The sequence below is a fragment of the Micromys minutus genome (genome assembly GCF_963924665.1).
Source record: "Micromys minutus genome assembly, chromosome: 2".
In the NCBI taxonomy this organism is placed as follows: domain Eukaryota; kingdom Metazoa; phylum Chordata; class Mammalia; order Rodentia; family Muridae; genus Micromys; species Micromys minutus.
In genome coordinates this window covers 96845563-96873112 of record NC_137971.1, presented here as the reverse complement: position 1 = coordinate 96873112, position 27550 = coordinate 96845563, and the positions used below count along the sequence as shown (strand labels likewise).

The 27550-nt window shown below is 39.8% G+C and overlaps 1 protein-coding gene across 1 annotated transcript in view; it reads left to right on the top strand.

Annotated features, from left to right (window-relative positions):
- Window positions 1-27550, top strand: part of GAB2 (GRB2 associated binding protein 2) — a 157482-nt gene that overhangs the window by 101961 nt on the left and 27971 nt on the right. The window contains exon 2 of the mRNA XM_080911813.1: window positions 6653-6953. Within this exon, the coding sequence (XP_080767939.1) occupies window positions 6653-6953 (301 nt within the window). The remainder of the gene's footprint in view (window positions 1-6652; window positions 6954-27550) is intronic.

The window sequence follows — 27550 nt, the reverse complement described above, 5'->3', positions numbered from 1 at the left end:
CCATCCCCTATGCAGCTTAGTCTAACTGAACTTCAGATTATCCTCCTTCCTGGTTCTTCACTATACTGGCATGCGATTCATCTTTGAACTTTGCTCTCCCTGGATTGAATATTTTTAGGTTCCGGACAACAATTCCTAAATTCCAGGCACAAATCATCAGAACCCTCTGTGCACCGACAGAGCTTCAGTTAACACATAAGACAGTGCTAGAGTTGGATCTTGATGCGTCTGATTAGGTTTGGCTGTGTGTGTGTTCATTGCTGAGCTCTGGGGCTCACTGGGAGTTCTTCCCATGCTTTATGCTCTCTCCATCCACTACAACCTGCAATTAGTATGCTAAGTATAGAAGGTGATCTCCTTTGTGTTTCTGGTGTTTGTGTAGTACTACCTCACCCTCATCTGTCTGTGAGCTTTGGCTTTATTCATTTTTCCTGTTTAACCAACAGAAAAGCAAACAGATATTCTCTCCTTTTGTTCCTTTAGTATGACTATCACTGAAGAGTTATCTAGTACACTATGAGTTCTAAGTACTGTGCTAAATGCTGAGATAAAAAGAGCCCTGACCTCAATTTAACAGTCTCGTGATTAGATAAAGCTCATTCTGTGTTCATCTAGAGCTGAAAGAATCTTCCTGATAAATAAGCCAGGACTCAGTAACTATTCTGCCTTCTCTTGGAGGATTCACAGTTCCTGTTTCATTAAACTCTGTGCTAAGAGCTATAGCCTAGATTCTAGTGCTGCTATTGTCTCCTGCCATCAATTAACTAAACTCCTGAATAGTTTCTATAAAACTCTCTGGCCAGTGTTTCTCAAAGTTTAGGCAGCAGTTTATCTCTACCTCCTCAAGTTCTTTTTTTGGGGGGGGGCTCTCACTAGACCTTTGGGACAAGAAGATCTGAGGCTATGACACTTGCTAGTTGTATACTCTCTAGGCTTTTTTCTTTCATCTGTCAAATGGGGTGCATTTACTGTGACTCCAATTTAAGAATTACATTTGATAAGAAACATGTCTGTCATGGCATGTTGCAGGAGCTCAGGAAATACTTTTGATTTTCTCAGTTTGAAGTCCTTGGAGTCTAGAGCATTTCAAAGATTCCTAGAAGAAACATAGCTACAGAGCCCTTCCTCCTCCAGGAATGTACTCTCTCCATGCTTGTACTGGGTATAATGGGACAGAAGTTTGGCCTAATGTACTTCACACTGAAATAAATTAGAATATAATTGTATTAAGAAGTCAAATTAAACCTGCTGTGTCTATGTTTGCTTAAAGTAGAATTCCAAATGTGTAGTTACTTGGGAGTCTTGGGGCTGGGAGTAGATTTAGAGTAGGTTATGGTAATTTTTTTAAAGGAAAGCAAGGGGAGTCTTAAAAATAGAGTATTTTGTTTGTGTTATACCTAATAGAGTTGGAGTATTGGTATGTAGTAGACTCAGTTAGGTTTTAATAACCCTTCCTTGACAGGCATCTCCTGGCTTATTGGTAGTTTTTGGTTTAACCATCATCAGAAAGAGGGAAGTTAAAAGGCCACACCCATTTCTAGAACTTATGCAAAACTCTTTTCCAAGAAATGCCTTGCCCCTTCTACATCTTTAGCCACAGGATCTGGAGAAAGATGATTGGAGACACTGAGAAAACTTTAGTCATCAGAGAAGAATTCTGTTATCTGTTGTACCTAAGGCATGGCAGAAGATTGTGGAGTTTTAAACTGCCAGAGAAGAAAGTAATAGAAGGTTCTGCCTAGCTTGGTTATTTAGAAGAACATCTTTCTCACTTCTAAGAATCCAAGTAATCTAGTTAAATAAGGTATCATGGTATCAGCTTGCCTTAGTGAACACCATGTGGGGCTGCCTAGGTTGGAACAGACTTTGTTCTCTCAACCATTGGCTACACTCATTCCTATAGCACCCTCTACCTTTCTTCATAGCCCTTCTACCTCATCCTAAGCAAACAGCCCTGCACCACACACACACTTTGGGAACAGTTTTGTGAATACAGCTAGATCTGTTTGCTTATAAATTGCAGTGTTCGTGCTACTATAGATTTGATAGTTGCAAGAAAGACTATTAGCCCTAAAATGTTTACTGTCTGCCTTTTACAGGAAACTGATGATTAATACCTTCGGCTGTTTCTTTTTCAGAATTTTTAGTATTAAAGATTCTCTAGTTTTCAGAGAGGATCTAAAAAAAATCCTTAGTAATTCAAGAAGAGTTGTTTTATTTAGTATAATATTTAAGGCAGAACAGAAGAGTCTAGAATTTTAGAAGTGTGTTCAGTTTTTAGGGCTGAAGCTAAAACTCTCTTCAGAAAGTTCCTTCTTCCTTAAAAGACAACTCCTCTATAGAAACTAGCCTCTATGTAAGCTATTCACCACCAACAGAACACTTACAATGGTCAAGTCATCCTAAGCCTCAACTGAGGCTTACTTTATTTTTCTGGTTGCCAAAGAGCAATAGAAGGAAGTCATGACCTTGTTTTGTGCGTACTTACAGACCTAACCTAAAGGACAGACAGGATCACATGAGATGTACTCTGCTCAGCAGCATGAGTGATGCAACCCAGGTCATGTGTTCCCACATTCTTGTCTCTGTGGTCTGGGTAATTGTGAAATGGTTTGTTTTCTGACTAGATTTGGGTACAAAAGGAAAACAGTCACTTCTGTTTCATCAGAGCAAATGGTGATAACTACTTGATTCTAGACACAAATTCCACTTTGTTCTGGCTTCTTTTGACAGTATACTCTTATGAGCTTCTTTATGTCCTGTTTTAAGTGAGATGTACTGTCTCTTCCTCTCTGTCTTGATTATTACTACTCTACTTATTTATTTTATGTATTTGGGTTTTTTGGGTTTTGTTTTTAAAGATTTATTTATTTATTATCTATAAGTAAGTACACTGTCCCCAGACACACCAGAAGAGGGCATCAGATCTCATTACAGATGGTTGTAAGCCACCATATGGTTGCTGGGATTTGAACTCAGAACCTCTGGAAGAACAGTCAGTGCTCTTAACCACGGAGCCATCTCTCCAGCCCTGTATTTGTTTTGATGAGTTTTGACTTCGGTGTTTTGTTTTTGAGGCAAGGTCTCACTGTGGTACCCAAGCTAATGATTATGCTGCCACATTACCCTCCTTTAGGTACCATTTTCTCTGACCATAGACAGCTGAAACAACAGCTTCCTAAGTAGGTTTTTTTTACTTGTTGTTATTCTCTAGGTTACCTTCCTCATTGCTAGGAACACAGAATGTTAAATGATCACTTTAACACTGTAACAAATAGGCACCCAGCATTATTTAATATTTCTCTGCTGCTGTGCACTTTGCAGCAACTTTCATTACCAATAAAAATACAGCTTCTAAGGGTGGTTCTGAAGGCCTCACAGGACCCCTAAGCGCTTCCTTCCCTCCTTTCCACATTCAAGAGACTTACCAAATTTTCCAAACCTGTCTTGTCATTTTTCCTATGCCCAGGCCTGGTTCATACCCTATGACCTTTTTAAAGAAAAGCCTTTATCCTTTCTTTATAACTTTACTTGTTATAGTCATTTTACTCTTTTCTCTCTCCTTTTTCTCTCCCCAGTTTTTTCCTTTCTCTCCCTTCTCCTCCCTCTCTGCCTTGTCCCTGAAAGTCTGAGTTCCACCTTCAGTGATATGCTAGGACTCTTTTTATGACATTTCTAAAATTCTGCTTCACCTTTTAGGGCTATATAGTAATGTCTGATCTCCCTGCGACTTTGTAAATGTCTTAAGTTGTTGAAGATAGCGTTTGCGTCACGCCTCTCTTCTGAAACCCACACGACATACAACATGGCTCATCATTGTTTTCACTGAATACTTCTTTTAAAACTTAATTTTTCATAAGACAGAAATTTCCACCTATTTACCTTTTCTTAAAAATTGTTTTTATTTTGAGGGGGAAATCTGTGTATGTGTGAATGCATGTGTACACAAAAGTGCTCAAAGGGGCCAAAAGAAGGTGTCAGGTCCCCTGGAGCTGCTGTGCCTCCTGATGTGTACCTGAGAACCTAACTCCTGTCTGCTGGAACAGCAGTGAGCACGCTAAGCCATCCAGTTCTTTATTTATCTTTTAAATACTTTATAGCCTTGACATTTTACCTTCAAACCTATGGTTCATTTTTTGTCACTGTTTTGTTAGCCAGTCTGATTTTCAGAAGGACTGTGTGTGGGCCTGAATAGTTGGTATTATAGGCAGGTGTCACCACTCCTTCCCCGGGCCTTTTTACCCTAGTACCATTTGTTGAAAAGTCTGTTTGTGTTCCTTTGAATTTCTTTTGCACCTTTATCAAAAATCAGTGGGGGCCAGCAAGATATTTTCATGGGTAAAGATGTTTGCTGACAAACCTGACAACCCACATTTCATTCATGTACAGGCCCTACATAGTGAAAGGGAAAAAGTAACTCCTGCAAATTGTTCTCTGACCTCTATACTTGCACTGTGGCACACATGCCCACCTGCCCCAAATGAGTTAATATAATAGCGAAAATAAATAATTAAACGTCAGTGAGTATATCATAGGGATATAGATCTGGGTTTTCTATTCCATTACCATGTTCTGTATGTTTGTAGCTGTTCTCCAATATACATCATCTTGATTTCCAGAGATACAGAACATTAAAATACATACACTGGAGCTAGAGAGATGACTCACTGGCCATTTAGAGGACCTAAGTTCAATTCCTAACATCCACACGGTAATTGACAAACGTCCAGAACTCCAGACCTAGGCCCTCCAATGCTCATTGCCTTTTTCTGACCTCTGAAGGCACTACACATACATACACACACACACACACACACACACACACACACTCACACACTCACACAAACACTCATACACATAAATGAAATTTTAAATATATATATACACACATACATATACATATACATATATATATACACATATATATATGGTGCCATGATTCCATCTATTTTATTTTAAGGCCCATGGAAGCCAGTATGCATGCAATTAGGTATTTTACTTTCCCCCAGTCTTTCATAACTATCAAGTGAAAACAGGCAGAGTCGGTAGAACATTAAGCTTAGCTATAGGTTATGGTTTTGACAGGTAAACAGGAGAAATGGAGACAGAAGCAAGGAAAGGATTGTAAGGAGGAGTAAAGAGAGTTGGTTACAGAAGAAATTGAAGACAAAGATAAGGGGTGAGGATAAAGTGTTCATAGAATTAATATAGCTCCCTAGAGTTTAAAAATTATAATGATAATAAAAATAGTAATAAGAATTAATTATTGACATTATAGTACCCTGAGCTCATTTTCATTAAAAACTATGTCTTAAATAGAGCAGAAAGTGGCAGTGGTAGCTACAATTCTTGTTACATAGATACATATCGAAAGAAATAAAAAACTTAGTTGAAAATCATGCAGTGAGTCTGTAGTAGTGAAGACTCCCCAAAGCTCTGTAATTGTATGTAGGGTTTTTATTTTTTTATTTTATTCTTTGGTTGGTTTGTCTTTTTGACTATTGTATATCAGTTCTGCTAAGAGTTTGTTCAGTCTTGTTGAAGAGATACAGCATATGAGCATATGCAGCCAAGTGTTAAATTCTATAATATGGGATAATATAAGCCGTTTATCCATCCAGGAATACAGATGGAATGCTTGGCATGAGCAAGACACTATACAGGTCCTAGAGAGACATATGTCAGTAAACCAGGCTGAAGGAGAAGGAGGACCTAAAGGTAGATGCTCAGAGAATTTCCACAAGGATTTCTCAGCAGTGATTCTTCAAAGACATTATGGTTTGGTAGGAAGTTAGAAAAGTAGTTTTTCTGCAACTTGGTGTGAGATTGTTGTTTTAACTCACAGTGCTTTAACGGGTTCACACCTATATGCTAAGATTTTTATGGTTTTGCAAGTGCTTTCTAGCCTAACATTTTATGAGTATGTATCTAGTCTAAAGAAATAGCTGCACTGCTCCTTTACTAAAAAGTTCTAAAAAACAATCCTCCATTTTTGAACTGAGGACTCTAAAAGGGAAATGTAGGCCATGAGTGCCTAAAGGGTTCAGCAGTCCCTATGTTAATAGGCAAGAATCCAAGGGGTGCTTGTTGAGAAGTTCCAGGTTCTTGTGTCCCAAATAAAAAGCTAGACTGGGGACACAAGGATAGTTATAAAAATAGAGACAATTTATTAGAGCTGGAACATGTTCCAGTCCTTTGGACTTGACATTTTGGATACTTTATTTTAAAAATTTATATAACACTCTCTCCCTCATTCAAAGGTGTGGGGGGGGGAGAAAGGGGCTAATGGCCAGAAGTTTCCTGCCTTCCTCTCTGCTAACTGGCTTCTTTTATATGCTAATCTTAATTATGAAATTACACGTTTATTTGATGGAGCACAAATGTCATGATGCATACATGGAGGTCGGATGATAACTCCCATACCTTGTGGGTTTCAGGGATTGATCTTAGATCATTAGGTGTGGCGGCAGGCTGGCAAGCACCTTTATCCAATGAACAATCCTGAGTCCCTCATCTACTATAGAACCTTTCTCTCCAGGCCCTACCCTCCTGTCATACCGTCTTCAGCTGATGTTAGGTGAAGATCTGATAAAGACTTAAAAGTAACTAATGGCATTTTCTCCTTCTTTCTGATGCCTCTCTGGTGATTTAGGCCTGGAAGAAACGCTGGTTTATACTCCGGAGTGGCCGAATGAGTGGAGACCCAGATGTTCTGGAATACTACAAGAATGAGCACTCCAAGAAACCCCTGCGGATCATTAACCTGAACTTCTGTGAGCAGGTGGATGCAGGCCTGACCTTCAACAAGAAAGAGCTGCAAGACAGTTTTGTATTTGATATCAAGACCAGCGAGCGCACGTTTTACCTGGTGGCTGAGACAGAGGCTGACATGAATAAGTGGGTCCAGAGTATCTGCCAGATTTGCGGCTTCAATCAGGCTGAAGAGAGCACAGGTATGAGAGCAAGCATAGCTCTTTCCCAGGGGATTCTGCAGAGACCTCAGGTTCCTCTAGCCAGGAATACTGCCTCTGGTTAAGATTTTTTTTTTTTTTTCTTTTACAAATGTGAACGGCTAATGGGGAAAGTCTAACAGAGTTAGCCTGAGATAGATGAACCTCCTGGTTCTAATACTGCTCAAATGGGGAATCAGGAAAGGGTTGGGTCATAATGATGCTAAAGATATTTCAGGTGCCTTGATGCTTGACAACCTGAGCTCTGTCTCTAGGATTCATGGTCAGAAAGCTGCCCCCTGACTTCTATCAAGGTGCCTTGATGCTTCTACCATTTGTCAGCTCTCAACCATTTCTCCCACTCTTGTTTTACATACTGTGCCTTGTAGAGATGTCATAGGGAAGACCTCCCTGTGATCACATCTCTGATACATTTCTCTCTTCTAGTCCATCTGTTTCAGGTCATCTCACAGTTTGCTTGCTTATTTCTTAGGTAGACTTTGTGTTGTTAATACAGTCTTGAGATCCCGTATATCCACTTGAGGACAGTTGAAAGAATGAAATGCTGACTTTATGTACCTCAACTTGCATGAGTATCTGTTTTATGTATGTGGGGTTGTGTGAAAACCCATTCATGCACATATAGCAGCCAAAGGTAGACAATGGATATTTTCTCGCTGCCTTATTTATTGATATATAAATATCGTTTCTTCTTAAAACTCTTCCTACTTATTTTATAACTTACTAGTACCACATATTTGTAAGTCGTGACTGATTTATAGAAGTTTTATCACCTCTAAAGCAAGACTATTCCTAGGCTCGGTAGCTTAAAATGCAGCACCATCTTCGTGCATACAATATTTTTAGCAGTAAAAAGTGTGGTTGCCTCAATAGAAAATTATAAAAGATTGACCTAAATTAACTTGAATGACTTACCATCTAGGAAATTAGGGCACAATGCATTTCTTGTCAAAAATAGTTCATTGGGCTGGCAAGATAGCTCAGTAGATAAAGTATTTGCTGCCAGCGTGACAACCTGAGCTCTGTCTCCAGGATTCATGGTCAAAAAACTGTCCTCTGACTTCAGTCAGACTCACAGGAATTATTTCATTATCATTTGTTGATGGTGCTGGAAACTAAACACAAGGCCTTTGTCCTTAGGCAAGCACTCTATTACTGAACTGTGTCCCTGGCCCTCATCATTTTCTTCTACACAATAAATGTCATTTACGTATAGCTAGACATAATTAGAAGGTTCTAATTCTTCATGTGAAGACAAGTAAAGACTCCAAAATGACAACTTATTCTTTAAGTAAATGACACACAAGTTACAATCAAGTTCATAGCTCATAAATAACTGAAAGACAGTTTTATTCATTCATGTATTGTAACCCATTCAAGAAGATATGGGGTTATATTTACATCACTGAGCTGCCTAGTAGTAGTGACCATTTTACAAGTTTGTGTTATAGTTTCAAACCATTGCTATGTAATTTGAAATGTTAGGAATTTAGATGTCTAGTATTCTAAATGCCAAACACCTATTAGCAGTGGAAGAAGAGCATGCATGGTTATCAAAAAGAGTGCCTGTTCATACCAAGTAATTTATTGTAAAATATCATGCCGGGCACTCTCAAAATCACAAAAATAATGCTGAGGATGTCACTGTTGATGTTAATTGATAACTTGGGAGAGTGAAATAACAACCAGAAGTTATAAATGTATGACTGGATAGTTAACAGTGCAGTGAGGTTCTTGTTTAGAAGGCTGGAAAACAGCTCACAGCCTAAGGGTCTAGGGAGATAGTCAATAAATTATTTGCTACACAAGCATGAGCTCCTGAGTTCACTGCACCATACAGAAGCTATAGCAGCACTGTAGCATGCTGGAGAAACAGACAGGCAGGTCCCTGAAGCTTGCTGGCTAGCAAGCCTAGCCAAATTAATGAAAGGCCCTGTTTCAAAAACTAAGAAGACTATGGAAGACACCAAACAGCAACCTCTGGTTTGCACATGGCATAATATGTACATCCATTTGTATGCACACAGGCACATATGTACAAACATGCCCACAAACATGAAAACACACACACACACACACACACACACACAAAGAGGGTAACCATATTTGGGCATAATGACTCATGGCTATAATACCAACACTCAAGAAGGCAAGAAGATTGTGTGAGATCTGGCCAGCCTGTCTCAGTCAAAAAGAGGCCCCGTTCAAAGCTCAGTACATTAGTCCTGATGACATGAGTCCAATCCCCAGAACCAAAGCTGCATGTTGTAGGGAGCATCTATAATCACAGCACGCCTATGGGAAATAAGACTCAAATATGAGAACCATCTGGAAGCTAAGAGCTAACTAGCATAGCCTGTGGACCGATGAAGTGGCAGAATTAAGAGAGGGAAATTCACACACACACACCCTAAAAAGTTTTGCCTCAAAACAATCCCAAACCCAAGGCTCAGGGAACATCACAGAAGAAGCAGGGTATATGTCAAGAAAGCTAACACCATAAAATCTTGACAATATAGTCATCTAAACAAGACCTGCAAAATGATAACACATGGTTGACATGCCAGCACAGATAGGAGGAATTTCCCAAGGCCCAACTCTAAATGAAAATCACAGGTAAATAATGAGAAAAGGAGAACCAGTCTTCACCAGGGATGATCCGCCTAGTTATTCGATGAGGTCAGCCCTGAAGATCTATACATGTGAGCAACACTAAATGGACTCAGCAGGATGGGTTTATATACTTATAGACACACATGTAACAAAAAATTAAAGAAAGGGGGATCCATACATTTGAGAGAAGGAGGGGAGAGTGACATAGTAAGGGTTGGAGGAAAGAGGAAATGATGTGTCAACTAGGGCTGCTACCCCCAGTCAGTTGTCCTTATGACCAGTTGTAGCTTTCTCCAGTGTCCTCTTGTTTACTTAAAAAAAAAAAAAGGTTTTATTGTTGTTTTGTTTTGTTTTTAAATGAAGGAGGGAGGCTACATTTACCTGTGGGTAAGAGAATGAGTTAAAATTATACTAGTTTGGCCAGGTGGTGGCACACACCTTTAATCCCAGCACTCAGGAGGCAGAGGCAACCAGATTTTTGAGAGTTTGAGACCAGCCTGGTCTACAAAACAAGTTCCAGGACAGCCAGAGCTGTTGCACAGAGAAACTCTGTCTCAAAAATACCTAATTAACTAACTAATTAATTTAATTTAATGTAGTTAATTAAAAACAAACACACTGGTTTGGAAAAAAATGGCAGTATTAAGTTCTCCTCTAGGTTTTATGACCTCATCCGCCATTTGCAGTTGGCTATGTTCACAGTACCAAACTCATGAATTTTCTCCTAATGAGTGGGCTTTATGTCCAGTTAGGTACTTGTTGATTACCCTCGAGATATAGATGCCACTATTAAACCTTTGGTGATACCTTACCTGTCACATCTGTGTAGGACTATTGTTTTCCCCTTGGCAGATTGCATGGCACCTTCTGGTACTGTAAAAGCTATTCCTTGGTCAAAAGGCTTCGAGGTCTGCTCTGGCTCAGTTCTAATTCCTGTGTGTAAAGTATGTGGACTCTTCAGAAATAAGGGCTCATCTTCAAATTCTAGAAGGAAACCAAGGACAATGACAATAGTCTATATTGTCTTATGAGATTCTTGGACTCCCCTGACCAAAAGCTAGAAACAAGATTTCTTTTACTAGGTACAGAGGTTTGGGGGAAAGCAGTGTCATCCTAAGTGGCATAATTTCATTTAATGTATACACATATGCACACATATATCTTATATGTAATTTTAGGTAAACATAATATGATTTTCAGGGCTGGAAAGATGGCTCAGTAGTTAAGAGCATTGGTTGCTCTTCAAGAGAACTTGGGTTTCATTTCAAGCACCCCATGTCTGTTAACCAGCAGTCTTTAACTCGGCTGGACCTTCTTCTGGTCTCCACAGGCATTTCATGGTGCACAGACATGGGCAAACAAAACATCCGTGCAGTGCTATGATAGTCAGATGCCACTGCACCCAGATCCTTAAATGGATATAGTTAATCTAAACTCGAGCCTTCAAAACTCATATTTTCAAAACAAACACTATAGTGAAGGAGCCATCTTCCCAGCCCTGTTTTCTCTCTTCTGAAGTCATTAACTCTGCTCCCTGTTCCTGCTGCTATACAGGAGCTTCTTACATGTTGTGGTTACATTTTAAACGAGTCAAGTGTGCATTACTGAAAAGGCTGTTTTCTCTCTAGTATATGTTGTGATGCCTTTGTTGCCAGTTAGGTAGATAAAGCTCTGGATTGGTTCTGGGATCTCTGGGCTCTTTCATCAGTCTGCACGTTTGTTTTCTGTCTGTGTCAGCTTTGGTTACTATGCCTCTGTAGTGTGGCTTGAAACTCTGGTTCATGTCTTCATTTGTTCTTCTATTTTTCCAGCATAGCTTTGACTAAGATTTTTCTCCTAATTCTATAAAGAATGTCCTTGTTATTCTGATGGAAATTTCATTGAATCTACAGATTTCTTTAGGTGGTATCAATATTTTAACTATTAATTCTTCCAAGCTTTAAACATAGGAGTACTTGTATTTTTGTGTGTCCTCTTCAGTTTCTTCATTAGTGTTCTTTAAATTTTCATTTAAGGTGTCCTACTTTTTTATTTTTTTAGAGTCTTTGATGCTGTTTTTATAGGATTTATAGTGCTCATGAATGAGATTGTACAGTTTCTTTCTCAGTGAGATTATTATTACTGATCTATTATTGGTTCATTATTGATATGTGAAAATGTTATGGGTTTCTGTGCTGAGATGATATCTCAGTTGGTAGAATGATTATTTTACAAGCGTAAAAACCCAAGTTTAGATCCCCCATAAACCACATTAAAAAGTCATGTTTGATGGAGCATATGCCTATATACATTCTATCAATGCCTAAATAAGAGTGGGGACATCAGGACCACAGGAGCTTGTTCTCCAGGTGGTATGGATGTCTAAGGGCTCCAAACATACAGGAATGATAAGCAGGTGGAACTATTCGGTGTCCCAGTTTGATTAGTAAGTAAGTGATGAGCATGGATAATGTTTACATGAAACAGGTAACTTTTCTGACTTTTAAATTTTGTATTTATTTATTTATTTACTTTATATCCCAATAGCATCTTCCCCTCCCAGTTCCTCCCTCTCAACTCACCCACCTCCATCCTCCAGTCCCCTTTCACCTCAGATATCAATGTGCCTTGACAAACCAAGAGGCAGCAGGACAAAGCACATCTCTGATTGTGGCTAGACAAGGCAGCCCAGTTAGGGAAAGTGATCCAAAGGCAGGCAGTAGAATCAGAGACAGCCTCTGCTCCTGCTGTCAGCAGTTACACAGGAAGACCTAGGTGCACAACTGTTAAACGTGTGCAGAGGACCTGGGTTTATACCATGCATGCTCTCTGTTGGTGGTTCCGTCTCTGTGGGCCCATATAGGCTCAGCTTAGTTGAACTGGACTAGAAGTATCTGGCATAAGTAAACACAGTTTCCTTATTTGGCATTGAATAAGAGACTCCAGACACTCTTGACCCCTCTGCATGGGTTCCCACAGCTGGCTCAGGTGTCCCTCCTTACTGCCGCAGATTGTTGCAGTCTGAGGGTGAGAGTACTCTTCATACAATGATTTTAGGGCTGCAGTCAGTGAGCAGATTCTACTGGTGTGTCTGTAGCTGTAGTGAGAGTGTCTGCCTCAAACCTCTGCTCTGGGCTTTGTGAGCCCAAGTCGTAGTTTCCTCTGTAGAAGGTGCTCTGTTCTTACAGTGCTTCTGCTTCTCTGCGGATTCACTGGGCAAACCACAAGGCTCAGCAGCACTCCATCTGCATGTTCCCCAGGACTGTGCACTGTTTTCCCTGTCTGGATCACCTGATTGTTGCTGACCTTGTGGAGATTCTTCCATATAGGAAGCCACATTCAAGCAGATATTCCTTCTCCTTTATCTGCCTCCCTTTGCCTTAAGGGTTGTGATGGGATCCATTGAACACTTCTGGTTTTTTTACCTTCAGCTGGAAGAATTTCTATAGCAGATGGAGTCTTTTTTTTTTTTTTTTTTAATCTCTTCAACTTATTTTTTGCCACCTCCAGATTTTTATTTCTACTGCTACCCTGCAATTCCTCACATATTCCATCCAAACGTCTAGTATAAAACCTGAAGGATCAAGCCAGTCCAGGAGTGAAACTGAGTCTGAATATTCACATAGGTTAGAGAAGTCATCAGCCTCCTGACAAAGAGCTCCTTCCAAAAGGAAATTCAGCCTAATGCTCCAGAAAGAAAAGAACAAATGCCAAAAAGATTCCATCTCATGTACGTAAGACCCATTTCTGTTTTGTGTTTATATACAAAATTAAGACTCTCCTTCCCTATAAGAGTCAAAACTTAACATAAGGAAGCAGATAACTGCTCTGATCTGTGTTTACCAGTAGACATGTCTGGGTCCTCACACTGGTGGCCAGGCACAGGCAGCTGTCCCCACCAGAGGCACCACATACAAAAAGAAGCAGCTTTCAGCTGAAAAGGCTTTGATGAATTATTCATGTGCTGAGGAATCAGCCAGTGTTAGGAATCCTGAAAGCTGAGGACTGCTTTGCTGTGTCCCCTCCCCCTTCACTTTTCAGTTGCTGTCCAGGACCCTTAGAGCCACTATGGAATCTGGCGGGTCATCTGTGCTGAAGCACGGGGTTTCTGCTTATTTGCAGTTAGACACCAAATAAGAAACCTTTTACCTCTTATGGTTTTATCATCTGGATTGTTGGGGAGGTTACACCAGATCACACAGGAAACATCAGGAAAATGTGTAGGAACAGTAGCTGCCAGGTGCTGCCTTCCACATAGTGAGGACAGTGGTGATAAAGGAAAGGTGTTCTTTGTGTCTATAGAACAAGAGAAACAGGGTGTGATTTAAATATCTACCATGTTTAGAGAGCTTTCCTGTCATTAAACCCTTCTGTAGACTCATTTGAAACCAAAAAGAAGTGGCAAGGGGCAACTGACATTATTTCAGTTGCAGGAGGTGGGACAGGGAGCTTTTGGAGCACAGAGTGGGTGGCCTGAAAGCAGAGGTGCTGGGGCTAAGCTCCAGGGCTTCTGTGCATCCTCAGGCTATGTTTGCTAACTCCTTCTCATTTGTTCTAAACTCTTCACATAGCTGCTTCTAAGTCACAAAATAGCCAGCCTGAAGGAAGAGCAGGACAATTATAAATCACTGAGAACTGATTATTTTGTAAGTGCAGATCTATTATAAGTTAACAGTGGCCCCTGACAGCTAAATTTGCAAACTAAAGTGGTTTGTCTCCAACTAGCCAGCAGCAAGCCACTATGAATGAATTAGAGCTCAGGGAGCTTAGCTCACCAAAGTCCCATTTTATAACTGGTAAAGATTTTGAAATAAGGCCAAAGTCTCTTCCATATCCTCTCCATGGAATTAGCTTTTTCCTTATTCTTTTCTCCTTTTGGCAAGAGTTCTGTTGTGGTCGTATTTAGCCTAATTCTGTGGAATGAAATTACCAGAGTTGTAGATGTTTTCTTCTCCCACTTTTTCCCTACTAAAAAAATTGATGAGGCTGCTTCCCAAAATGTTTTATAAATATTTAAACTTCTAGTAATCATTAAGTTTCCCAACTATCTCTCTAGCAGAATATTTCAAGTCTTGGATTCCATCTGGGGTCAGATAACACTCATAGGAATTCTTTGGGGAAATATTCAGCATCCTGTGGAAGAATGTCACTAAGGGGTCTTCAAACAGTTCATCCCTTTCTAGACCCCCTCTTCCTGCCGGACAACCGGGAGAGCTGTGGGAGAGCTGCTGTCCACACAGCTGCCTCTGACAACCTTGTTCTCCCTGCAACCCCATGCTGAAAGTGGGTGTGAGAGTGGGAAATTGGAGAAAATAGTTCCCTTCTCTTATCCCTGAAGCCTTCTCTTCCCTGTTCCCTCTCCCACCTTTTGGTGTTGTTTCTCTGAACTCAGACTCCCAGCTTCTCTTGGGACCCTTCTTGGAAGCTGTGGGCCAGTGTGGGAGGCAAGAAGCAGAATCTCCCCAGACTACAACCCAGCTGCTGAGGAGCAAAGCAAAGAACAGGGTGGAGACTGACTCAAGCCCCAGCCCAGAGGTGGAGGCTGCTGTCTGAATCACCCACCCTTTTTTCCACTGAGACAATGAGGAAAATAAACATCCAGAACAGTTTCCAGCCAGATCTGAAATTCCTGTGCCTTTTTTTTAAAAGTGTCATTCTGAGCAGATCTAAAGTATTAAGATCTCCTTTATTATTTTTTGTTGTTGTGTTTACAATTTGGTCTAGTCACCCAAAGAACAGCTCTTGACTTGAACATGAACCCCATAAATCTTCATAGAACTCTCTGCATTGGAACAGGCCCCAGCCCTGACCTTCAGGAAAGTGCAGACTCTGGAGGAGGAAAAGGTGACTGGGAAAAACATGACCCCTTTCTCCATTCTAAGCCTTGATCCTTCTTCCTGCTCTGTCTATTTATATGAGACACTCCTCCTCACCTCCCCAGCCAGCATAGATTAAGTCTAGTGTTACCTGCCAAAACCCACAGACTGGGAAGTAGGAGCAGTCTGGTCCCAAGTTCTCAGCTTTGGAAAGCTCCCAGCTGTGACTTGAGATCCCTGCTTCTACCCCTCCTTTTTTTGTTGCTATTCACAGATGACTTCTGATTATCCATTGTGAAGGAAGGCAATAATGATTTGTTGAAATTACCAGAGTACATTCCAAAGTCCTGTCTAACTTTAATTTTGGACAATAGGTAGAAGTAGAATTTTGTGCTTAGTGGTAAGAGGCATTTGTATTAAATGGTTGAGTTGGATCCCTGAAACTCTTAAGTCTGATTAAATATCCAGTCATAGATAATTATTTAAAGCCTGTAGATATGATCATTTCTCCAAAATCTAAATTGGGAATCAAAATCTCAATTTGAGATTTCAACTTTGTTATGGATTCAATGTGTAAATCTTAGGAGATCTCTAACATTAAACATGAAGTAATTTTAAGCATTGGTTTTTAACCAAATCTTACATGCAGCACAATACCCAAAGGGGGAAAATAGGAATCAGTTTGAATACTGCAGGGGAGAGGGTGAAAGGTTACAAGTTGAGCAAGACCTAAATGCTTTTCTAACATACTTCTCTCTAGAGGCTCGAACACAACGTGAAAATACTGGCTGTGGTAAATATCCCAAACAGGGACCTCTAGGGCCAGTACTAAGTTTAAAAAAAAAAAAAAAAAAAAAAAAAAAAAAAAAAAAAAACAGTCAACAATAAAATTTTTAAAGTGAGGAAAATATGGTTGCTTTGATAAAACTAAGTGTGATCCGATTCTAGAAATTCATTTTATTCAATAGAGCCTCTCTGTATATGTAAATTGACAATCGTACTAAATGATGATACTTCTCTTTGTTAACACTGTTAAAAAATGGCAGGCTCATTTTTTTTTTAATGACCATTTCTAGAAGTAGACAGAAATAAAACAGAGGTTATGGATTAATACAGCAGTAGAATAGAAGCATTTGGAAACAGTGGATTTAGACGTGCTGCTAAGTGTCAAGATCACCTGGTCTCCATTTGTGCTTCAACAGACATGCCCCAGACCTCTGAACTCCACCGTGAAATTCAGCTTGTGCACACAGCAGTCTAGCTCTGAGGATCCTCCATTCCCTTGGATGTGCTCTGGCCCTGTTCCTCTGTTCTAGTTAGGATCAACCCTGAGATTTTTGCCTCATCTTCTTTGCTCTGTTAACCTTTGTACAGTCTTCAATTTCACTTAGAATGGACCTGTCCAGTTTTTAATTTGGTTCTTCTCATAGATCAGTGTCTTTCCAGACATTAAGTCATTGCCCAAGGCCTCACTACCCACTGGAAGATGTCTGGGTTTCCAGTGGTCTGTCCACCTGAATTTCTGAAGAAAATCTGCTTCTGCTTCCCCTGAGCACATTTCCTCTTCCTCTTGGACTCTGTAGCCACAGTTATAAGGAGGCCTCAGTTTCTGTTCTGTTTCTTTGGTCAGCCTATTCCATGGAGTACCTGCTTTTTTGTTCTCTCGGTCAAACTGCCTTGTAACCCTTATTATTGTTTGGGTTTGAGACACATATACCTGAGGCTAGTCTGCCTCGGCCTTTCAAGTGCTAGGATTGTGCTCCACCCTTGGCTTGAACTCTTCTTGGTGGCTCTGCCTCCTTGTTAGCAAGATTACATACTATTAATTGAACAATAGCTAACTCTGTGCCAAATTATGTCTGCCAGTTGCTGTTTTTTTTTTAATTAGGTTAGTATCAAATGTGAAATTTTAAATTTTTTGAATTATATATCTGAACTAACTTCAATATCAAGCCCCATCTGGCCACTAATTGAAATAAATATTTTGATACAGTTCAGCTTTGAAAGTTGTTGTATAATCTATTATGTTTTTAAAATTCTAACTCATTCCCAAGTGTTGTTTTGAGAAATGCACTGTTGGAACAGGAAAGAAGCATCAAAAAACTTTAACTTTAGAACTGGAGAGATAGCTCAGCAGTCAAGAACACTGTCTGTTCTTCCAGTGGACCTGGGTTCAATTTCCAGTATCCACATAATAGTTCAGAACTCTGTAACTCCAGTTCCATGGGATCTGACTCCCTCTTTGGACCTTCACATGTACGAGACATGCATATGATCTACATACCAAAATTCAGGCAAACTATTCATACACATATTTTGAAAAAGAAATACTAACTTTATTCATTGGAGTTAGACAAAAATAACTGAAATTCTAAATATTGATACAGTGCTACCAAAGTTTAATTTAAAAAAGAAAATGTATTATATTTAATATGTATACCACCTCCTCACCCCTTTTTCTGGATGCAGACAATGACCAAAATTCTTCATGGCTGTAAATCTCATTATCCAGAACAACCAACCAAGACAAAGGGGAATAAATAGGATAGGATAAAAGACTTCTGGAATATGAGATTCTAAAAGGTCCTTAGAGAGTACTTAGTTCTGAACTCTTCAAATAACAGCACATCCAGAGGTCAAGACAGAGGAGCAATTCTGTTCAAGATCACACTGCTGGCTAGTAAAACTAAAATGAAAACACTTTTAGTCAACAACTCAAGTAATGCTGATGGTGACAGCATTTTGTATTCTTAAGATACTCATATATGAAACAGACATGGTGGCACAGGGGGTCCCAGTTTAAGGCCAGCCTGAGCTACACAGGAGAATCCTGTCCCCAAAACAAAAGGCACTGCATATACACAAATATGTATACATTAGTATACCAGGCCAATTGATTTCTCATGATTTTGGAGAGTAAGCCTGTCATATTGTTATATGCTAAGCAAAGACTCTATATCTGAGCTATATCCCCAGCCCTTACAAAGCTGACTTCATACACAGTACTGTAGAATCAAGTTATGTTGGTTGCTCCAGTCTTAACATATCAAATAAGTTGGTTTGTTTCTCTTCTTTAACTTTAATCTTCATCAGTAAAATTTTAAAATCTTTGCAATATTTTTATAAAAATTAAGAACCCTCTTAAAACTAGAGTATAGATATTAATTTTTAAAGATTTTTTATTTATACTATGTATGTGAGTACATTGTTGCTGTCTTCAGACACACCAGAAGAGGGCATCAAATCAGATGATTGTGAGCCACCATGTGGTTGCTGGGAGTTGAATTCAGAACCTCTTGAAGAACAGTCAGTGCTTTTAACCTCTGAGCCATCTCTCCAGCCCCCCAGGATAGATAGTATAAACACACAGTAAGCATGTATTAAATAGCTGTTATATGTATGGCAAGTAAATTGCTGCTGCCTTCTCTATGATCTTCATACGTCTTTCATGGAGTTTTGTTGCTACTGCAGTTCATTTTATTTTATTCTGGTTTCTTTGTTGGTTTTATAGTTGTTTTATCTATTTGTTTTTGAGACAGAGTCTCACTGTGTTGCTCAGGCTGGTCTCCAAACTTCTGGGTTTAAGCAATGCTACCACCTCAGCATATTCCAAAGAGCTAGGACTACAGTTGCCCACCAACTGCCTGGCTCTCACAACAGCCCTTTGAATACCCTGCTATGTTTGAAATCTGTAGTGGTCTAAATAACTCGTCTCTCTTTTGTTCAAACTTGAAATAATTTTTGTTGCATATGATTAGTTTGTTTAGCAAATAAAAACTACTGAGATTCTTGGTTTGAAGTGCATTATACTTTTGAGTTATTAAAGTGTTGAAAGATCAAGTTATCTGTTACTATGTTTTAGCAGTCCTTAGGATCAAACCCAGGTCCTTCCCATGCTACACGAGCATCTCTTTAAATGAATTACTAATATGAAACAACCAGTTTCTAGAGCTTACTGTATAAAATACAGTTTTCTAAGCATCTTCCGAATTATAATCCTCACAATACTGGAATTGGATATTTTTATTACTGTTATTATATACTCCTATTTTATGAATAAGGAAATAGTGACACAGATGTTAAATAATTTTCACTAGTTCACATAACTACAAAACAAAGGAGCTGAAATTTACACCTAAACTATTTGGCCCTAGAACCTGTGCTTTTAAATATTAAGCCATACTACTAAATTCTAGATACAGGTCCTTGACTCAAGTGTCATAGTGCCTGTCTGGGGCTTCAGCAGACAGGTGGAGACCTGGACGAGTTATTATTATCTCCATTCCTTAGTCGGGGCTGGTCTCCCTTTAACCCTTCAAGACATCCCAGAGAATACGTGCTGCCTATGATTTCATCCTGAGCCAGCTTTTGTATTGGACCATAACAGTGGTTTCAGGTTCTTCACACTCAGGCCAGATGTCTTCACTCCCACTAGAATTCATGTTGCTATGAACACAGTTGGGTATCTATCTGGGAAACTTGGACAAGGGCAGATAAGAAGCAATCATCTGTTCACCAAGAGATGATCCTTTACTCATGAAGCACTATTTTGTCCACCCAGTATTTAGAAAAGTTTAGATATCCTGAAAGATTATTGGATGAATGAATGTGAGGGCTTCAGGAAGAAAGCAAGAGGAAGCAGGTAAGATCCTAGAGGAAGATGGCCTGACACACCTGTAAAGGAGAAGGGAAGAAAGAGGACCAGGCTGCAGCACAGGGATAAGATAGGACTGCGCAGCCAGTCCCTGCAGGTTCTTCGGCCAAAGGTATCTGTTAATGACGTTTCATTTGTCGTATAAATAAGCCTGCGCTGGCACTGATGAAAACAGTTCACAAGTTCAACTTCCATGTGAACATATGGAGGAAGGGATACAGAAGGCTGGCTGCCCAGATTGTCACTCAGCTATGCTGCCCGTATTAGATCTCAGAGGGATGATTGTTTCATTTAGGTTTGAGGGATTGTTTCTTTTCTTGCTTTGCTTTTGTTTCCTTATGTAATAATACTTTTCTTTTTTAAATTCTTTATTAGCTATTCTCTGTATTTACATTTCAAATGTTATCCCCTCCCCTACTACCCCTCCCCCTTCCACTTGTTTCCATGAAGGTGCTCCCTCTCCCAACCACCCTCTCCCACCTCAGCACCTTGACATTCCCCTACACTGGGAAAATGCACCTTCACTGGACCAAAGTCCTCTCCTTCCATTGATGTCAGACAATACTATCCTCTGCTACACATGCAACTGGGGCCATGGGTCTCTCCATATGTGCTTTATGGTTGGTGTTTTAGTCCCTGGGAGTTCTGGGGTGGGGGGTGGTGGTTGATAATGTTGTTCTTCCTATAGGGTAGCAGACCCTTTCAGCTCCTTCAGTCCTTTCTCTAGCTCCTTCATTGGGGTCCCCGTGTTTAGTCTGATGGTTAGCTGGAAGCAGCCTCAACTGTATCTGTATGACTCTGGCAGAGCCTCTAAAGGAGGCATCCATATCTGGCTCCTGCCAGTAAGCATATCTTGGCATCAGCAATACTGCTTGGGTTTGGTGGCTGCATATGGGGTAGATTCTTCAATCTCTGCTCCTCTATTTGTCCCTGTATTTCCTCCCATGAGAGCTTTATTATCCCTTCTAAGAAGGACTGAGGCATCCACATTCTGGCCTTCCTTATTTTTGAGCTTCATAAAATCTGTGAATTGTTGATTGGTTATTCAAGCTTTATAGGCTAGTATCTGCTTATCAATGAGTGCATAACATGTGTGTTCTTTTGTGACTGGGTTACCTCACTCACGATGATTGCATCTAGTTCGATCCATTTGCCTAGGATGGAACAATTTGCTTAGTACTCAATTGTGTAAAATATACCACAATGTTTGTATCTATTCCTCTGTTGAAGGACATCTGGCTTCTTTCCAGCTTCTGGCTATTATAAATAAGCCTGCAATGAACATGGTGGAGCATGTGTCCTTGTTATATGTTGGGGCATCTTTTGGGTATATGCCCAGGAGTGGAATAGCTGGGTCTTCAGGTAGGACTATGTCCAATTTTCTGAGGAACCGCTAGACTGATTTCCAGAGTGATTGTACCAGCTTGAATTCCCACCAACAATGGAGGGGTGTTCCACTTTCTCCACATCCTCACCAGCATCTGCTATCACGTGGGTTTTTGATCTTAGCCTTTTTAACTGGTGTGAGGTGGAATCTCAGGGTTGTTTTAGTTGCATTTCCCTGATGACTAGGGATATTGAGCATTTCTTTGGGTGCTTCTCAGTCATTCGGTATTCCTCAGTTGAGAATTTTTTCTTTAGCTCTGTACCCCACTTTTAATAGGATTGTTTGATTCTCTGGAGTCCAACTTGTTTTTTTATATATAATAGATATTAGCCCTCTATCAGATGTAGGGTTGGTAAAGATCCTTTCCCAATCTGTTGGTTGCTATTTTATCCTTTTGACAATGTCCTTTGCCTTACAGAAACTTCGCAATTTCATGAGGTCCCATTTCTCAATCCTTGGTCTTAGAGCACAAGCCATTGGTGTTCTGTTCAGGAAATTTTCCTCTGTGCCTATGTGTTCTAAGCTCTTCCCCACTTTCTGTTCTATTAGTTTCAGTGTACCTGGTTTTATGTGGAGGTCTTTGATCCACTTGAACTTGAGCTTTTACAAGGAGATAAGAATGGATCAATTTGCATTCTTCTGCATGCTGACTGCCTGTTGAACCAACACTATTTGTTGAAGAGGCTGTCCTTTTTCCACTGGATGATTTTAGCTCCTTTGTCAAAGATCAAGTGACCATAGGTATGAGGGTTCATTTCTGGGTCTTCAATTCTGTTCCATTGATTTACCTGCCTGTCTCTTTACCAATACCATGCAGTTTTTATCACAATTGATCTGTAATATAGTTTGAGGTCAGGATGGTGATTCCCCCAGAAGTTCTTTTATTATTGAGAATAGTTTTCGATATCCTGCATTTTTTGTTAGTCCAAATGAATTTGCAAATTGCTTTTTCTAACTCTATGAAGAATTGAGTTGGAATTTTGATGGGGATTGCAATGAATCTGTAGATTGCTTTTGGTAAGATGGCCATTATTACTACATTGATCCTTCCAATCCATGAGCATGGGAGATCTTTTCGTCTTCTGAGATCTTCTTCAATTTTCTTCTTCAGAGACTTGAAGTTCTTGTCATACAGATCTTTCACTTGCTTGGTTAGGATCACACCAAACTATTTTACATTGTTTGTGACTATTGGGAAGAGTGTCATTTCCCTAATTTCATTCTCAGCCTGTTTATCCTTTGAGTAGAGGAAGGCTACTGATTTTGTTTGAGTTAATTTTATATCCAACCACTTTGTTGAAACTGTTTATCAGCTGTAAGAGTTCTCTGGTGGAATTTTTGGGGTCACTTAAGTATACTATCATATTATCTGCAAATAGTGATATTTTAACTTCTTCCTTTCCGATTTGTATCTTTTTTACTTCCTTTTGCTGTCTAATTGCTCTATAGTATATTGAATATACTATACTATGTTGATTATACTACACTATGTTGAATATACTGTAAAAATACTATATTGAATAGGTAGGGAGAGAGTGGGCAGCCTTGTCTAGCCCCTGATTTTAGTGGGATTGCTAAGACAGGGTCTCATTATTTAGCCCTGGCCAGTCTGAGACTCACTATATATACCAGGCTAGTCTCCAACTCCAACTGTATCTTCTGGGATTAAAGGCATGTGCCACTATGCCAACCCAAGGTCTGTTTTTACAGCCACCTTGAGACATCAGAGATTAACAGGACATGTAGGTCTCAAACCTCTAAAAGCTTATAGTCACGTAGAGAAAGACAAGGGAACAAAGTGAGGAAATGATGGCAGTGAATGCTGTGGTGAGTGAGGCCTGGTAATGTGATAAGGAGTTACTGGAAAGCCGGTCAAGTCTAGAAGGGAAGAAAAGCCTCTGTTGATTATCAGAAGATTATACTTGTGTTTTTATTCTCCTGGGCATCTGTTTATCAGTCCTTTGTGATTTATATAGTGTATGCTTCTCAACTCAGCTCCCTGCTCTCCACAAGCCATGCTGCCTGTTAGTGCATATGATCTTAATGTGTTTACCCTGTCGGTCATATTTAAATGGCAGCTCTCCTTTGTTTGGACACTACAGACAATAAAGCATCTAGAGCAGACAAGGGGTGGACAGGAAACTCGAGCAGTTACTACAGAAGATTATTGTGGGTACAAAACTAGAGACTATGACTGAGGAAGAGTTTCCGACTGCAAGTCAGGTCCTACCAAGCTCTTGTGCCTGCAGTCCCTGACTTCCCACAGAAAGGCCAGTTGACTGCATTTACACCCTGGAACAGGCCCTGTCTAGTCAAATACTGAAAGTTTGGGAACAAAGATTAAAGACCTCCTCCCATTCCAGATTCCTCCTACAGTGAGGTACTGAGGGAGACTTTAGAGCACCTATGTGCAGGGACCACAGATATTTCTTCCTAGAAGCATTTAGTAGTCTTTACATACTTTATAAATTAAAAAGCTTTTGGGCTCATTTGGTTTCATAGCAAGTACACCAAGATTCAGGCTCCAACTCTCAAGTTCCTTCTCCAACATCACAATGTCTCTCCTGAAGCCAGTATTTTCTTCAGATGCTTTTGCTTGCCTCTTAGTTCCCTAGGAGAAGTTAGAGGTCTTGGACTCCCAGCCTCATGTCCAAACTGATCAGTTTGAACGTATTGTTCAATTATCCTACTGCTAATGATTCTCAGTAAGCTCCCATAATTATGCCTGACACTGGACTTTACACCAGTTGCCAACTGTCTTATTGAGAGTCACTGTGAAATGAACAAAAATTCCCTCATAAAGTCAATTAGCTTAAATATTGGGTTTTTTTTTTTTTTTTTTTTTTTTTTTTTTTTTTTTTTTTTACTTCTGTAGAGAGGTTTTCAGGTTCAAAACGCATCATTAAAATCTGAATTTATGGTACCCTCTAGATGGACTGATTCCCCTGGGAATACTAATGGGTTCTCAGAGTTCCTTAGGGGAAAGATGGAAGTACTCCCATGAATAAAAATTAGCTCTTTGCTTCTGTGGTATGAGCTCATAAATCAAGGGCAAGATCTACCCTTTCAAACTGGTCTGAGATTTCTAGCACATCACTACAGTAAATGGTCATGACTCTCAGAAAATGACAAAGAGTATTTCATTCTAGTGGCGGCAAACATATGGTCTTGGGTTCCATGCCTAGCACTATATCGCCCCCCCCAAAAAAAAGTTTTATTTAAAGTATGAATGAACTCTTTGAGGGAACTACCTTTCAACAGGGACCCCTAACCAATCCAAGCTCCACACAAAGGAACAGGAAAAAGGTAGGTGTGCCTGGTAAGATGAGAGCAAAGCTTATTGACCTGATACCTCTCAGATAATCAGGACAGCTCCTGATTAAATACAGACCTTCTCTGAAGCCAGAAACACTCATAACTTATGTATGAAACTTCACAATGTAAGAACAGTTTCTTCCAGCCAACGAGAATTTGGAGCCTGGAACTGGTTATTCATTCTACTGATGTAGGGAGAAAAAAATTGTGACTTAACGGACTTCTTATCTAAATCCAGGATTTTGCTATGCCTGGAACACCTTGCTAAGCACTGTCAATAGAACAGTGATCTAAATCCTGACTTCTAAAGCTCATAGTCTTGCTTTAGATGACATATTTGTGAATTCCCAACTAAAATACATAGTGAAACTAGGTACTATGAAAGATGGGGGGAAAGGCATAATTAATTCCTACTAGAGGCCTGATGTAAGACATTCATATCTCTAAATAGGGCTCTAGGGCAAAGAGAATTCCCTAAGGATATGTAGCCAAGTGCCACAGCACTAAGCTACAGCCACTCACTGCTGTCCCCTGTGTTTCTCCTGTGCATTGTACAGAGTCAATTCAGATAATATATACCTCTGTCGTATGTGTCAAGGTCAGGACTGTTGGAACTTGGCTGTCCTTAGCTGAGATACTCTTCCTCAGATTCTTTCATAGAGGCAGTTGGAGAATTGTGCTCACAGGAAGGTCTCTTGGGATCTCATGTTGCTGCCTGTCTCTGCCACCTCTTTCAGCTTCCTCTGCTTTATCGTGATTATAAACACTAGAAAACATCTTAAACTTGCAGAATTATTTATAGTCATTTTAAGTTTGATCTAACATATGTTTACTTACTGTGAAAATATGAGGAATGTCATAAACTTAGAAAAAAACAAACCTCCAGGCAGCCAGTGGAGTTTTGGTGATGGTCAGATCATATGACTTCTTATGGATACACACATACTTAACAAGTAGTCTCCCTTCTCTGAGCCACCATCCCTTGAATTGTAGATGAAAGATTGTCGAGGACTGGCAATGGTAAATGAGGAAGCAGGCCCCAGAAGGTCTTCTGTTTGCCTCTTGCTAACAGTGGGTCTCTTATATTTGTTTGCTCTTGTTGTTAGGATTTACTTCTTCTGATTATGATATTTATTGAAAGACTAGAAAATTATGCCTTTGAAAGTAATCTCAGGCTTGTGATTTTGAATTCAAATGACTGGGACTATCAAACCAGTCTTGCCCTGCACACTTGTTACTGATCTTGCATCTTTTCCTCTATCCTTTTGGTTTTCTAGTTAACTTTATGATAGGAATACTCACCACTTAAGATCCTATATCATTCTGTTTTTGAAATTCATTGACCATGTTTTCTCTCATTAGACCTTTATAAGTTCAATTCTACTATCTCACTTCATGGAATAAAAGCTGAACAGTTTATTGAGAATTAGATGATTTTTGATTTTTGATTGGGTGTGTGACAGGGTGGTAGAGCACTCACCTAGTATCTGTGAAGCCCTGGGTTTGATGTTAAACACTATAAAAAATGAAAATGCTGTTTGCCTATATTTCCTCTCACTGAATCCTTCAAAGAACTCTGCAGACTGTGTTCTCCTTGGCATTTGGCATGATATCATGGGAAATGAGGCACACAGTGACATCAAAGGCTTTGCTAAAGTTACATTAGAACCTGTATTCATGTTTCTAGAGAGACTGTTTCAGTGTTCTTTCTGTTATACGCCGTTGCTCGGGAGTTAGCTGTGAGTAGCTGTTAAGAACAGCCTGTCAGAACATAGATGAGTTTCAGTTTATAATTTTAGTGACACAAAGAAAAGGGTTGGGAGCATTTGTTCCTTCATTTAACTCTAAGAGGCTGCTTACACTTGAGCGTTCAGTCAGTCCTAATCCTTGATTGCTAAACCAAATCAGAGGATGATAACCTACATCTCCACGGGTATGTGGTATATTGTGTCTTCACTGGGATCAGTTTTCTGTCATCAATGTAAACCCTTATTCTGATTCAGCCTTTCCTTTTATAAATATAAAGATAAAGCTCAAGTAGATGAAATAGCAGGCCTAGGACTAGACTCTGATTCTGTTCCTAAACCCTGCTTCCCACAAAGCTAATACAGTTAATCTACTGTGCTCTCGTGAAACGCATTCACCTATGCAAGGAAGACTGAGATTTGATAATAGAGCTTTATTCAGATCTTGTCTATGGCTTTTCTAGTTGTATAACCATAAAAGTAACTTTTAGACACCTGATATAATTGTTGTCTCAGAGGCTGATTGCCATCTTCTGCTAACCTAGACCTAGTTCTGAAAGCTTCTAGCCTCTGTACAGTCTAATCTAGGCCTAGAATGTATTCAGCCTCTGAAACTTACTGCTAAATAAGTTCACCCTTTCTGACTCTTTCTGATCTCTGGCTGGCTGGTCAACTCATCAGTTCTGGTCCAAAACTACTTTTCTTCAAGCTGACTGATTCAGTCTCTCAGCTTCTGAACTGCTATGCTTGGCCTCATAATAACTTTGGCTATATGTTCTAATCTTCTGGCTCCTTCTAATTCATTCTCTCTCTCTCTCTCTCTCTCTCTCTCTCTCTCTCTCTCTCTCTCTCTCTCTCTCTCTCTCTCTCTCTCTCTCTCTCTCTTCCTTCTCTGCAACTGTCTCTGTACAATTGTTCCAATAAAACTGCCCTCTCTCCTTTTTTTCTCTCAGCCTGCTCTCTCTTAACTAGCCTCTTTTCTCTGTTTCTTATGAGAGTTGGGCAGATCTGATTCTGTCAGATCTTTCTTGGGTTCATCACTTTGTCTGACACTTATTAGACATCACTTT